Source organism: Plectropomus leopardus, chromosome 11 (genome assembly GCF_026936395.1).
Source record: "Plectropomus leopardus strain MGB_pleo_1.0 chromosome 11, ASM2693639v1, whole genome shotgun sequence".
In the NCBI taxonomy this organism is placed as follows: domain Eukaryota; kingdom Metazoa; phylum Chordata; class Actinopteri; order Perciformes; family Serranidae; genus Plectropomus; species Plectropomus leopardus.
The window spans coordinates 31269732-31285161 of NC_142186.1; the positions used below are offsets into that span (position 1 = coordinate 31269732).

At 38.3% G+C, this 15430-nt stretch overlaps 1 protein-coding gene across 13 annotated transcripts in view; it reads right to left on the reverse strand.

Moving 5' to 3' along the window:
• The window catches only part of syngap1b (synaptic Ras GTPase activating protein 1b), a 187051-nt gene that overhangs the window by 123575 nt on the left and 48046 nt on the right, over positions 1–15430 (reverse strand). For 11 of the 13 annotated variants that reach the window (XM_088084626.1, XM_088084624.1, XM_088084617.1 and 8 more), the window contains one exon: positions 10799–11139. The exons of the other annotated variants lie outside the window; for them this stretch is intronic. In XM_088084626.1, coding sequence (XP_087940752.1) covers positions 10799–11139 — 341 coding nt within the window. The remainder of the gene's footprint in view (positions 1–10798; positions 11140–15430) is intronic. 13 annotated transcript variants of the gene reach the window in all.

Consider the following 15430-nt stretch of genomic DNA (forward strand, 5'->3'; position numbering starts at 1 on the left):
ATAAATTCCAGCTCAGCATGGAGACACACACACACACACACTCACACACACACACACACACACACACACACACACACACACACACACACACACACACACACACACACACACACACACACACACACACACACACACACACACACACACACAGTCTAATGCATCATGATAGGTGGCCGAGCTGGCCAAAAGCACGATTTGTCCTTCAGACCGTCAGAAACATCCTTTCACGGACAGATGTTTCTCCTCCTCCTGACCTCAGGGTCTGGCTGCAGTGTCCATTATACACACAATGATCCTGCTCACAAAATTACACACATATGCTCACACACACATATAGCAAACAGGCCAAAAGGGCTGACATTTTGATAATTTTTGGCCTTTCACACCCTGAACCGTTAAACGACAGTCTGGTGTTAGTCGCTCGTCTGAAAAGAACTTCAGAGATCACAATTTTCACTGTTCTGTAAATTGTGATTTTTCCTTAATATGGCAGATATTGTAAATTCAAATGTAATGTAAATTTAAAATCTGACTTTTTCATGATAAGGTATTAAAACTGTGCAGTTCACTTTGCAGAAAGTGTTTACAATAAGATGCTAAACAAATATAAAACAGTGGTATGATTATTGATGTGTATGAAATGTTCTGGAATTTTGGTTTCTCTTTCTGTTTTCTTGATTGTTGTTTCTATTTTGTGTGGGTTTATCTTGTGTTTTTCAAGACTCTCACACATTTTCCTGGGCAAAATTTCACAAGTTTTCATGATTTTCCAAGGACCTGTAATGACATTTTTTCTTATTCCTTACTTGCCAGGCTTTTTTAAAAAAATACATATATATATTCAAACTCTATTCTAACATAATTTCAGCTAGCTGGCATACATGAAGGGGGAGACAGAGCCAGGAGAAAGCAAAAAATACGCATGTGATCCTAAAAAAAACATCACACATCGGCACATATTAGACTACTTTATGTCGACAGCTACAAAAAAATAAACTTGCTATTATGTTACATTACGTGGAAGTTTATCCTCAGAGGACTACAGTAATAATTTTATTACATAACAAATTTCCATGATTTTTCCCAAACTTTCCATGATTTTTACTAATTCCATGACTTCTCCAGGTCTGGAAAACACTGTAAAATTCTATGACTTTTCCAGGTTTTCCATGACCGTGGATACCTGTTTTTTTTAAATAATTACTATAATCTAGTCATAAATTGGTGTCTTATGGGATATGATATGTAAAAAGGGTGGGTTTAACAAGCTTAAGATTCAGCAGACATCTTTTCTGATGATATTTTTTTGTTTTCCTTTTGTTTTTCCTTTAAATGTAATGCCTTGTTGTTTTTTATACTTACTAAAAATGAGTATAAATATACTATACTATAATTAATGTAGTAATAAATAATGTATTATACTATACTGTACTATTCTTCAATTTCCTTCAGGATTAATAAAGTAATTTTAAGTAAATTTTTAAGTAAAAATAAGTATTTTATATTCCTTGTATTTGTTATCATGTTGCATATTTATTCGGAGGCATTGAAAAAATACCATGTCATTGTTTTCAACACTTAAGGTACCATATTGTTTATCAATTGATGTTAAAACAAAATATGCTGATGCAACATGAAAACAGCAGAATGTTATGTACAGCAAATAAGCAGGAAACTCACATTACTCTGAAACTGTGACCCGAGTGTGCTTTGTTTACCTGGAAGAATTATGCAGGTAAAATGCATAGTGCAGCAGGATTAAGTGTCTCTTGGTTACAGTTAGAAAAATAAGAAAGGTTGACAGAAAACAAATATCTTGCTAGTTGCATGCAAAGAAAGATATTTTGTTTTCTCTACAGTTGTACTCAGAGTCTTTGCTTTATTTATCAGAGGGGGTGGGTGGCTGGGTTGTGACTTTGTGTTTTGTTTTATGTCTTTTTTTTGTCATGACTCTCTTTGAGAGTCCCTAAGTAACCTGGGGAAAATGCATGACCCTCCCTGCAACATAGGCCATAATTTTTGGAGCCAATATAACAAGCAAAACAGCGTAGAAGTGAGAGATATCACCAAGACTAACACCTAATTCCTTTAGCAAAACAGAAATCCTCTTCAGTCATGTTTTCATCTTAGTTATGTTTTCATGACAGAAGCAGTCGTTGCACATATTGTGTCCTTAAATCCAACAATAATTTCAGTTTCTGGTTATGATAAATTGTGTGATTTTAGAGATTTTAAAGAAAACATACATTAAAAACCATAGACTGTAAAAATAATGGATGCAGCTATCATGAGATCACCCACTGGTCTGTGGACTCCCATTTCAAAGCCTTGAGTTCTGCATTTTGGCCATTGCCATTTTGTTTTTATAGAGACAGAAGTGACAATATTTGGGCGAGAGGCTGGCGCTTGAGAAGCCAAGGACACTATCAGCAGAAAGCCTGTCACTCAAAGCAGCCCTGCCCTTTATTATGTGTAACTAAAATGTAAAAGAGCGAGTCATATAAAAAGTCAACCTCTATACAGTTGTTAAAAAGGGCGAGATTAGCTGAAGAGAAACTGTTTTTGGTACCAGCCTGAAAAAATGTTTATTTCTGCTGTATGTCATGCACATGGGGGGTCAACAGGGATTGACTGGCTTTTGAACATCCTCAAGTGGCCATTCAAAGATCTGCAGCTTTTGGCACTTGTGCACTGGCTTTATTTTTCAGCCCCTGATGTTGCTGTTTGATTTAAACCCACAGAAAAGGTTTTTTGGTTCAGATGGTATTAAAATAAATCCAAATTGGAAATATTTCAAGTTGTATGTTCCTCCCCTAAAGTCATTTGATATGCCTGCCCCATTTTAAACCATTCCCTCCAACCTCATGAATAACAAACAGTCCCTAACTGTAAGCATTTGAAAATGATACCATGAAATAAATATTATGAATGTAAATGTTGAGCTTGTTTATTACATTTTCCTGTAGACACTAAGTGCACAGGAAAAGTTCAAACCACCCATAAGTGTTCACACAGCACAGAGACAGATCCAGCCAAAAACAATCCTTCTTAATAAAACTGATAAATGGCGGAGGATTGCTTTTAAGGTCATCGAGATCTGGCAGTTGCTCCTGGTAAGTTGGCAGGAGACAAATTAGGCCTAGTTTTCCTTTTTCTTTAGGTGTCTCCAAGGTACTGGAGGAAAAAAAAGACTGTACACTATCCACAGGGATAGGGGTATTAATCAAAACGCTGAGATAAAAGCCATTTAAACTCTTGTATGTACAAGATGACCTTTTGAAAAATGTTTTATTTCTGAGTGAGTGACCATTTTTATTCAAATGGCACGTAATAGTTACTCAAATACCAAGAATTTTTGTTAACATCGCCTCCAGGGGTTCAGGTTAGCCATCTTACGAAAACAATCAACCTCCCTCCTCTCTTGTGAGAGTTGCTGCCACCTACATTTATTACATAATTAATCCCTCCAACTCCCACACGACAGCCACCTGAATGTGCTCTCCAGGGTCATAAGCAAACATACCATCCACCTCAGAGCCACTCTTCATGCACTATGACTACAGCAGCTGCAGGCTGAAGCCACCGAGGTGCTGCGGCTTATTTGCAGACCAGCTCATGCACTAATGCTTTCAAATTCAGCATCAAAGCTGCAAATGGGACCAACAAACATGCACAGGAAGGCTTTTACCAAAGACAAAAATGCACTCGACAAGCTCATTTACTTTAAATTGCTACAGTACCACATCTACCACTCAGTGTTATAGTGTGAATGTTCCTCTGCTCCTTCTAAAACTTGCAAACGAGGCTTGTGCCCCACGTCCGTTTTTCCTTGCGTAACACTGGCACAGTTGGGGTTAGCGCAGCCCGGAAACATGACTTGGGGGACAGGGCACTGGTGCGTGGCGGTGGTATATGAAACTCTGTCACCTCAGATTAATGTGAGATGAGAGCAGGAGGAGGAGGAGAGGATGGCAGGCAGCCATCGCTGCCGGCCCTCTCACTCCCCCTACAGGACAGAAAGAGACGAAGCAGCCTGTGGAGAGAGTCAGCAGTCAGGAAAACGGAAACAAAAGGAGTGATTTCCCACCAACCTCGCAGATTATTGAAAACACCAAAGGAATGGCAGATCCAGAAAACATATTACTTATTCTCATAATTGTCTGCTTTAAGTTTTCCAAGTCAGATTTTGAGTCCTGTTACAGGAGAAGTCTAAAACCAGCACACTTCATTAGCAAATTCCACATTCTTAAACTACTCCAAACGTCTTTAAATGTGTTAGATTTCAAAATAAGTGAAATATAAACCATTATTAGATTAGATGTCCAAAGCAGAAATTATTATCTATTATTAAATTCTCACTACTGCTCACAAACACTATGGACGCAACTAACAATTATTTTCAGTGTCGTTTAATATTCAAATTATTTTCCTCAGTCGAAAAAAAGTTATTGTCAGGGCAATAACAATACAACTTCATAAAGTCTAAGGTGAAATCTCCAAATTTTCATCATCATTTTACTGTCACAAAGAAAAGAATGAGATGTTTTTAAGTGACAAGTTGAAGCGAGCGAATGTTTTTGCTTTGATTTATGTGATTAATCAATTACTTAATTAAAAACTTCTCTTAACTTTGTTCTGCTGCAGCCACACTTAAAGAAATCATTTTGTCTATTTTGTTGTATTTTTGTATTACAATAAAATATAAAATATCAATCTAATTAGGAAACTGTAACATAAGACAAAAATGTATAGTTTTAGTAATTAAACAAACATAAATGAAAGAAACATCAATTATTATCAATTTACTTAAATAAATTAATAATATATAGTTAGTGGTAATACATTCTGTAAACTTAAGATATGTTGATGCAACATATTTGAAATACACACCTTTAAACAGTAATTAAATCAATTTTAATAAAGCATGCTGTTCATATTTGATTTTTATTCATCTCAGTTTTGTTGGATTTAATTACATTTTTTATGTTTAAAACATGCCTGACTAAATTTATATGAAATTTATATATGTAAACTTCACGAAAAACACCAAATAATTACTGTGAGTGAACAATTCGAACTTCTCAAACACGTATGACAAAAGAGTGCTGAATACAAAATGTAAATACGCAATCACACATGAACACGGTACACGGTTTATAGTTCTGAAGATGGCCAAAAAAATAAAAACAAAAGCTGCACAATATGATGCAATCCATTTCACTATCCCTGCATAAATGAGCACCTTTCTGAAGTCTGTAGTGTTTAATTTCTGTTATGATTTCATCGTGTTGATTTAACTCTATGGTAATTTCTCGAGGTGTTGGACTGCATCCATTTGTACCACAAAAATATTTTCCTTCTAATCCTAATATATGATCACACACACACACAGTAACACTAAGCGGCATTTTCTGCTGCTACAGGCTGCGTGCTTGCTTGTTTACTAAGTGACACATTTCAATTTTTCTTGCTTAGACGGCATTGGGAAGAATTTTCTGCCAATCACATACAGTACAGCCGCTCAAGAGGGATAGCAAAGAAGTAACGTGACGTGAGAGAAAAAAAATAGCAAAAGAGGGCAGTGTAATTATAGGCTGCATGTTTTGCCTCGTAGTTTTTAATTTCACAGGCGTTTCTTGAACTTCCGAGGGCATCTCGCCCTGGATGCACAGTGTCAAAACGTGCCACTCAGACAACACAGCTTGTCAGCGTATCTATTATCCTTGGCAATTAAAATGAGCTGAAGATTTTGACATGTCAGTGAGGACGTAGTCCCATTCTAGCACTGTGGAGTGCCTCCACTCCATCACTAGGAAACAGTTCAATGAACCCAAAACACCAAGAGCTACTCGGATGCAGGATTAACAGAAATTTCCACAGTGACACATCTCAGACACAACAGAGGAGACTTGTTCCCCAAAGCGACAAACGGCTCTCTAGGAGGACGTATCTCCTGCGTCTTTCTGATGGCCATCATTCATAAAAAAAAAAGAAAGAAAGACAGAAACAGAGCAGCAAGTGAATGGAGCTGTGAGAGACAGGTGGCCTGTGGGAGAGCCAAGGAGTCCTGCCAGTCACCCCAGAGAGAAGGAGAAAGGGATGGAGGAAGGGGAGAGAGTAGGATGAGGTGAAAGGGTGAGGGCAGAAGAGAGGGAGAAACTGTGAAGGAGAGACAGAGAGGAGGGCAAGAAAGATGGCGCTGGGAGGAAGGGAGAGGAAGTGTGGTAGCAATGAATATGGAGACAGAAGGATGGAGGGAGGGAGGCAGGCAGAGAGTGAGAGATTGGGCAGAGTAGGAGGGGAGATGGAACAACAGATGGATTAGATAAAAAGAGGAGAGAGATAGGAGGGAGAACAGAGAGAGAGCAGGAGAAAAGGTAAGAGCGAAGGATCGATGGAGGGCATTAAAACCAGGATTGAGTCTGGCAGAGATACAAGAGACAGCAGGGGATCGGACAGGTGATGCCGACCTCAGATGCCAAGCATGTAAGCAAACAGAAAATCAGAGAGGTGAAAGGCTGACATCAAAATGTGCAGGAAGCAGCAACACCGTGAGGGAAAAAAAGGTCTTCTCTATATCTCTGCTATGGAAACATACAGTATGATTGCTTTTTTGCCGAGCCACTGAAGCCATCTAAAACAAATGGAAATACATTGAAGGGTGAGTGTGTGTATGTGTGCACAAAAGAGAGAAGAGAGAGACACCCGCTCTGCATGAGGTGAGTGACAGGCATGAATATTTAACGCCTCTCGCCGTCGCCGAGGTGACGGCCATCAGCACGTCACTCCTGCCTCCAATCCATTCACAGCTGCTGTCTTATTGGCACAATTAGACAAGGATAGGGCTCTGATTAATTGAACCAGGCTCTCCATTCAGTCCCTCCAGAGCAGCGCAGGACTCTTATCGGGCTCACAGCGTGCCCCGCTCTATTCCTTTGAGTGATGACACGTTGAAATGCTATTGGCAGCCGTGCACACGCACTATAGTAAAGTCGCCACCCGTGTGCTTTGACCGGCCACATGAAGATTCATTACTTTATTGACTCGCCAACATAGCTGAACATTGGAATTTGCCTCAGTACAAGACTTAAATCAATGCTACACACAAATAACTACTGTAATAAACAGAGTACATAAAATGCATCAAACAGCGAGGCAGATAACAATAAAATACGATGAAAGTAAGATAAAATATAATAAAACAGCAGAATAACTGCATTTCTATATGCCCGGGCATGAAGCTACCCCATCATACTTCTATAAAGTGCTGATGTGCCAGAGAGTGGGCTTTATAGCCAATTAAAAGAAAACAGTATATCACTATCTATGTGGTCTGATATCAGACCTGCTGACAGTAAGGCAAGCTAGATTCAAGACTTTTTTAATGCCGATAAGCATAAAATTTAAGAACAATTTCAAAGCAACCAAATTTGAAGGAAACTATAGTTAGTTTCTTGAGTTATAGCCAAAAATCTGTTTCATGAAGTCACAGTGACCTTGACCTTTGACCTTCAACCACCAAATTCTAATCAGTCCATCCTAGAGTCCAAGTGGACTTTTGTGCCAAATTTAAGAAATTTGCTCAGGGCGTTTATGACATATCACGGTCACGAGAATGAGACCGTGCAAGGTCACAGTGACCTTTGACCACCAAATTCTAATCAGTTCATCCTAGAGTCCAAATGGGCATTTGTACCAAATTTGAAAAAAAATCCTCAGGCTGTTCTTGAGATATCCCGCTCACAAAAATGAGACAGATGAAAGAACAGTGACCTTTGACCTATGACCACCAAATTCTAATCAATTCAGTGTTGAGTCCAAGTGGACATTTATGCCAAATTTGAAGAAATTCCCTCAGACATTCTTGAGTCATCACATTCAGAACAAAAGGATGGACGGACAACCTGAAAACATAACGCCTCCGGCCTCGGCTATTGTCGGCACAGAACAGACATAGACGTGAACAGACACTTATTGTAGTCAAGTTTAAAAGTTAGATAATCTACTCTACTAAAAAATGTAAAACTTTCTAGTGTAACACTTGGAAAACAATAAACGTATTATGTTATTATATAAGCATCCATTTGGCTTACCTTGAAAAAAGCTTGTTCATTTGTTATGTTGTTATTCTGAGAGTGTGTCATCAGAAAAAAACTATTCATAATACCCAATTTCTCATAACTATCAATAACATGATTTAAAACATTATAATGCAATTAAGGCCTTTTTTTTTAAAGAATGAATTCAGTGCATGAATTCAAGTTTGAAGAGGTGACCTAAGGATTTTATATGGCTCTGGTCCATTGATAGCCTTGTCATAATTGGTGTTAGGAATCATCAGTTCCACCTTTAAGTGTGTAAGGTTGTGTGTGGAAATGTTTTGTTGCACAGCAGAGGTAGAAAAGTTGAAGAACAGTACCCTCTCCTGGTCTGAAGAGCAAGATTAGATTTTACTCACAACCAGCCTATGATGCACTATCTGTGTTTGCACATCAATTCACAAACTTAGGAACAAAAATAGTCAGGTTAAATAAACACTGACACACTGTTATGCCCATTTTAAGTAACATGAAAATCAACTGGGGAAACACAGAATAAACATAACTGGGTAAGAGAGCTCGTTCTCAGTTCTCGTCAATCATATTCTGCTGGTTTAACAGCAGATGATCGCGGTTTCACTGTGACGCTCCCCAGCTGTGAATGTGTTAAAACAGCTGAAAAACTGAATTCCTGCTAAATCTTTCTTCAAATAAATGCAGGCTGAAAGAGAGCACCGCTTTCATTAAAGCACTCCCAGCCACATGTATGTCAGCCTTACACTGGCACTTCAGTGTTTTATCCAATAAGTAAATAAGCAACAAGTTATACTTACATAAAGCAATTATGGGAAAATTACATAATATTTTTGTAATTAACAACTAATTCCCATGTCCAACCGCATTGTGCAGAATTCAAAAATATAGAAACAACACATTTATGCACATTTACACTGCGGGTGCTCTCTATTCTCTGTTTCTGAGACTCAGGTCACACTGGTTCTGGTTGACAATGCCAATAAAGTCTGTTCAAAGCTCAGCCAGGTCAACGAAAAGGATTCTGGATTTCTGCTTTTACATCATGAGACAATACGGCTGTTGTATTATGTATTTTTGTAGCTGCCAACGTTATAAAACAAGAGAAACGAAATGAAACGATGTGTACATACAAAGGAAATGTCCTCAGTTTTAGTCTTTGTCTATTCTGTCAAAATTTGTCAATACAACTAGCACGAGGAGGCACTGGTGCATATGTTTATGACGACAGGGACGTCTACATGACTGTGAGTCAACTGCCTTGACAAAGTGTTGTGTTTGCATCTATTCTAAATTTCTTAACTCTTGCTCCTGATAAATACCTCCTATATTGAAATTAAAAAGAGACTATAACTTATGCTAAAACTAATAAAAACTAAACATTAGAAAATATGAAACTAATTAAAAATTTAAATTAAACCAAATGGAAATCAAACACTGAAAAGAAAAATACAAAACTGTACTAACTATACTCAGAAGATGATGAATATGGGTTTCTTACAAACTTGGAACCAGATCAAAAATAAATGGAATTAGCTATCAAAACCCAACCATAGCTTTAATGGCAGCAATAAATGTCATTGACTTTTCATACATGAAATGCAGCTCAAAGAGATTTAGCTGTAATACGTTATCCCTAATGAGAATGTTCCATAATTCTGTGTATGTAGTTAAGTGCTGTGTGTGAGTAGTAAACCATATAATATAATTTAAAGGTTATACCATGTGTATTTAATACCTTCATTGCATCATGGCAGAAGGAAATATTTTCTTAAATATTTTATATTTCCTTTTAAATAGTAATATAATATACTTCATGTTGTTTAACTTTTATTTTTCCGAGCAAACTCAATAAGAACTTTGAACCAGCTTACAACAAATTGTGACCAAACACATTGGATGTCATAATAAGTGACCTTGTGTGTACTTGGTATAAAAATTTACATTTATCATACCGTGTGCATGTGCTTATCTACGGTATTAAAAAAATGCAGCTGGATGGAGACTCTCGCTTTTATTTTAGATATTTTATAAAGGGAGACTTTTTGCACATTCCTCTATTTTAAAAAATGTTTCAACTTTCAATTATAGAAATAAAAAGCTTTTTTAACTACAAAAAACGATTTGGTTTTCATTCCTTTGAAACCTGAGCGAACTGACTCGATTTTGTATACAACCCCCCCCAAAAAAAACACAAAAAAGAAAGTTTTTTAAAAAATTATAATTTTGATAATTTTGAATTACTAGTAATGATGAGAATTAGGGAAAAACTCTGGCTTTTTCCCTTTTTTCCACAGACATTTCCCTCGCTTTTTTAAAAATCATTTTTAAAATCTGCTAATTTCTTGCTCTTTGTGAAACAGTTCTTACCAAGTTGCTCATTGGATTTTGACCCATGTTAAAAAAAAAAATCACAAGTTGGTCAAGGTTCAAAGGTGTTATATACCTGTAGAAGGCGTCTGAAAGCACAAGAAAAGTGATGTTGCTCCAAGTTTCAAGAGGATAAAGCCCAAATAAATAACAAATAATTCAGTTTTACCGTGATACTGTGACACCGTGCTATTTTTTGGGATGGTTATGGTACCATGAAAGTCTCATGCCTTTGCAACCCAAGTGAAGAAAAAGATATTTTTATTTCTCACATAATAGTTTGATGAGTATCTTTAATTAATAACGTACTAAAGTTTCAGTATCAGTGTGTTCCTGGCGTGTGGGGACTGTAATACCTCTTCCTGGTCCAACATGTAGAACTGATTTCCGGAGCTCACACGAAGATGGGGGTTCCAGTGGTCAGGGTGTGGACGGTCGTGTGAGGGGCGGTCGTAGATGGGGCGCTCGTGCGGGGGACGGTTGTAGGAGGGACGGTCGAAGGATGGACGGTCGTAGGAAGGACGGTCGTAGCTGGGACGGTCGTAGGAGGGACGGTCGTAGCTGGGACGGCTGAAGGAGGGACGGTCGTAGGAGGGACGTTCGTGAGCAGGACGGTCGTAGGAGGGAGCGTGGAAGGAGTGGGCGTGGGTGCGATGATGGTGATGATGATAGGAGGGGGGGACGGCACACCTTGCATCTGGACGGGAGAAAAAAGGAAGGGGGGGGCAGGGGGGAGGAAACAGAAGGTCAGTTAGGGTCGTCGGTGGGAGCGCTGTGATGCTGTGACACACGTCTGTCCTCATAACATCAGTGTCAGGTGTCATTAGAGCGTGTTTGAGGTCTGCTTGAAAGAGGTCATCAGGTATAATGAGATGATGCAGCACATGATGCTACAAACAGCACCTGATTCTGGGATTGTAGATAACAGACATGATGCATTATTGCAGCGTAGTAAAAATATTTTGGAAATTCACATTCTCAAAGTCAAAGTCAACTTTCAGTTCTGCCTCATGCACAGGACATAGACAGGATTGAAATGCCGTTTCTCCCAGCTCTCCGGTGTAAACATGCAAGCACACGGGCAAAAGAACAGAAACATATTAAAAATTAAGTTTGTACTAAATAAAAGTAATAGCAGTTGAAATTGAAATACAGAGCAGTAAGTTCAGGTATAAATGGGGAGTGAGCAACTATGATGATTATTATGCCAATGGGATGAACAGTGAAAATGTTAGATGAAAAAACTAATGCCGCTCTCACATCTGTCTGTTAAATATGAAGCTTTACACAGGAAATGTTTAGCTTAGGGGGAACAGCTGGCATAGTCCAGCACATAATTGCCCATAAAATTCACAGCTTGTTGCATTTACATTTCATTTTTTGTTCACATTTAAGAAACCAAATATTAGGGGTGAAGCACCGGAGACCCCACAATGCGATATTATCATGATAATTTAGTCACAATACAATATTGTCGTTTTAAACATTTTGCAATATGCTGGGTATTGCAAATATATATATATATCACAATTTAATGGAAGAAATCTTCAACACCTGTTTTATCTAATAAGATAAAGTTTTAAAGATAAAATTTCTCACTTCATCAATACAAGTTGCCACACGAAATATTGTGATACTATGCTGTAGCGATTTCTTCCCCACGCTCCAAAAAAAAAACCATTACAAATGCTAGTATGCTAGTTCTTGTTTTACCTGTGGACAGAGCCAGGCTAGCTGTTTCCCTGTTTCTGAGCAAAGATATGGAAGTGGAGAGAAGTACTGAGCTTTTCATCTAAATTTGTGCAAGAGCGCAGGTAAACATAATTCCCTAAATGCCAAAACTATTCAAGGTTACAGGGTTGCACAACAAATGTTAGTTTTAGCCCCTTGATGCCCCACAAGAATATACAAAAACTATTTTTTTATGTTGGAGTACGGAGGATGAGCTGAGTCTTACAGCCTGAGGAAAGAAGCTGCTCTGCTGTCTGGTGGTTCGGCAGTGGTTCATTCTGTATCGCAGCAGGGTGAAGAGGCTACACTCAAAAAGGTAAAATGTTCCTCTCTTACAAGCCTTTGGGGGCACAGTTCACCCCAAAATCAAAAATGTATATTTTTTCTCTAACCTCTAGTGCTATTTATCAGTCTAGATTGTTTCGGTGTGAACTGCTGAGTGTTGGAGATACTGGCCATAGAGATGTCTGCCTTTTCTCCATTGTAATAGAACTAGGTCGCTTGTGATGCTCAAAGTGCCAAAAATGCATTTGAAAAACTCAACAGCAATGTGTCACACAAGATAATCCACAGACATTGTTGTAAGCAGGTTGATCGTATGCACTGTTCCTATGTATACCAGAGATGGAAATTAGCACGAGCCACTCGCCAAATGCTGGTAAAATATACAAACGGCTGCGAAATTTGCTTTAGTCACCAAAAAAACCCCAAAAAAAAACACAATGGTGATGTATTGAGGAGTTGATAGATTTTGGAATAAATCGGCCACAGTGGCAGGTGGACAAAGAAGTTACTTTCCAACCCTGATATACACCTATGAAAGGTAATGCACCACAATTTATAGATCCATGTAATTATGAGTCAGTTATTCGTGTATACCCTAAGAAACGGGCAACGCTGCAATCACGTGATCAATGTGTTGACGGTAGTAAAGGAGGAAGTAGTTTAAAGAGTGAAAGTCCGTATAAGGATGCAGGTGGGGGTGTGAATGGGTCAAACAAGACTGGACTTTCCTTTAGGAGACAGGTGTTCAGAACCGTGTGAAACCAGGTGAACTTTGAATTATTTAAAGGTATGTCATCACCATGTTTTTCCTAAAACTAACCAAAAAAACGGAACTTGCCCAACCCTAACTTTACGTTAAGCACATAATATTGTTAGTAGGGCACTAACTCATTAATTATAATATGGACCATTGTATGAGGATATGTTGTTGCCAGCAGTTTCGTGGAGTAACTATTTTCTTTCGATTAAACTGCATCTGGCGACCGTATCACTGTGCAGAAGGAAGCGTGCATCTACTCATGGACAAGAGGCTCATGGATAGCAATAAATGCACACCTCCTTCTGCACAGTGATACAGCTGGTGGGTGTAGTTCAGTAGAAATTGATGTTGCATCACAAGCCGAGCAGACATCTTTACAGCCAGTATCTCCAACACTCGGCCACTCAAACAAAATTAGCTTTATAAATAGCACTATAGTTAAGAAGAAAAATATGTATTTTGCATCTTCCTCAAGAAGTTCAATTCTCATAATTTCCTATCACTAGTCCGGAGGAAATGTCCTTGTTTTCATTTGTCCTTCTTTTCTAACGCCAGTTTTATTCACACAAACTGTCCAGAGAGAAATGTGATGTCTCACTAGACTGAGAAAAGCAAAGAGACATTTGGGCTTCATTTATAAGAAGACACTTCATAGTGACTCTGCAAACACACCCTTTGGACGTGAAATCTATCTCTGTTAGTTTTATAGTCACAGCTAAAAATGATAATTGTCTAATTGAACAAGTCCTAGATCCAGCTCACCACCGAAATCTAATCATCTGTTCCTCGGCCTGAGGCTGTCCTGTCCACCAAATTTAACAGAAATCTGTTCCCGAGTATCCTGAGATATCCTGCTGACAGACAGACAGAGAAACTAAACTATAATCTCCTCGGTGGGGGTACACTATTATCTTTGATATTATCCTAAATTCCGGGGATCAATCAAGAAGATGTGGAAAAAAATGAAAATTATATCTGAGGGCTCTGTGCCTAGGATAATTTAAGAAATTGATCACACAGTATTGAAGACATTAATATGGATTTTTGTTTCGCAGGTAGCTGTTTTACTTTGTCTTAAGTGAAAAATGTGTGGCTAGGGACCTTTGGTAAATGAGGCACTTTGTCTTTTCTTTCCTTTCTGCTGTCCGAGTTTTCTGGCCTTATTGCACAGCTTTAATTTATGTTTTAAGTTAAGGAAAACACACCACAGATACAAAATATACTGTGTCCTGCTGTGTTGTTGTAATATGGCGAAGCTTTTATCAGTCGTAACATCTATTAAGTATCTTTTTGCGTACTTTTCTATAGGTTGCAATTCTCTGTTCAACATCTAAGGGGCCTCTCTTGGTGTATCAGTTGTTCTAATATTGACCTTGCATTTCCTCTCCCTCCCCCTAAGACTCCTTATTTATTATCTCTGCTCAAGCTTTAGACATTTTTACTTCTTCTCCATGAAGCACCAGAACAGCAGCATCTCTCACATGCCTCAGATTACGCCACAGAGCATTTTATAGTTTTCAGATACGAAGACAAAAGCAAACGTCTTGAGGCAGTTCTCTCACTCTATCCTGTCTGATGCTGAAATTCAAAGACTCTCCACTTTTTTAGAAACAGACCAGTGGAACATGGCTGGGAACAAAGCTGAATCAATTGCACTAGTTTAAATCTTAATATTCAAAATAAACAAAGACAACAATATCTCCCTATAAGGCAAATCACCACTCCACCAGCATCAGTATTACATGCTCTGGTCCGGAGGGTGATTTGTGAACTAATTTGCACTGAAAACAAGTGCTCTCACCAAGTTAAAACTATATAAAAAACAATGGTAGAAATGTGATTTTGAAAGTGAATCCTGGGGTAAACAAGTTGAGGAAGACTTATGCAGTGTGTGTGTCAGCCAAATACTCCTTTTCCATCACAATTAGTGCATGTATGTGTGATTGTCACACACAGATAAACCCAATAAAAATAGGCCATCGACTCCTTCCTATTGCCAATCAAACCCTCAGCAACAGCGCAAGACTATGAAGCAAATTTTACATAGTGGCCACATATGGAATTAATCAGTGGATAGCTTTTTTTGAGCATTAAAAGTGAAATGACTTATTCCACTTTCAAGATTTAATTCATTCAGTACGATAACATATGGAAACTCTAAAAAAGCCTCAAGATTAAATTATTTGGTTGCCATTTAAGTTCAGCAAAGGCC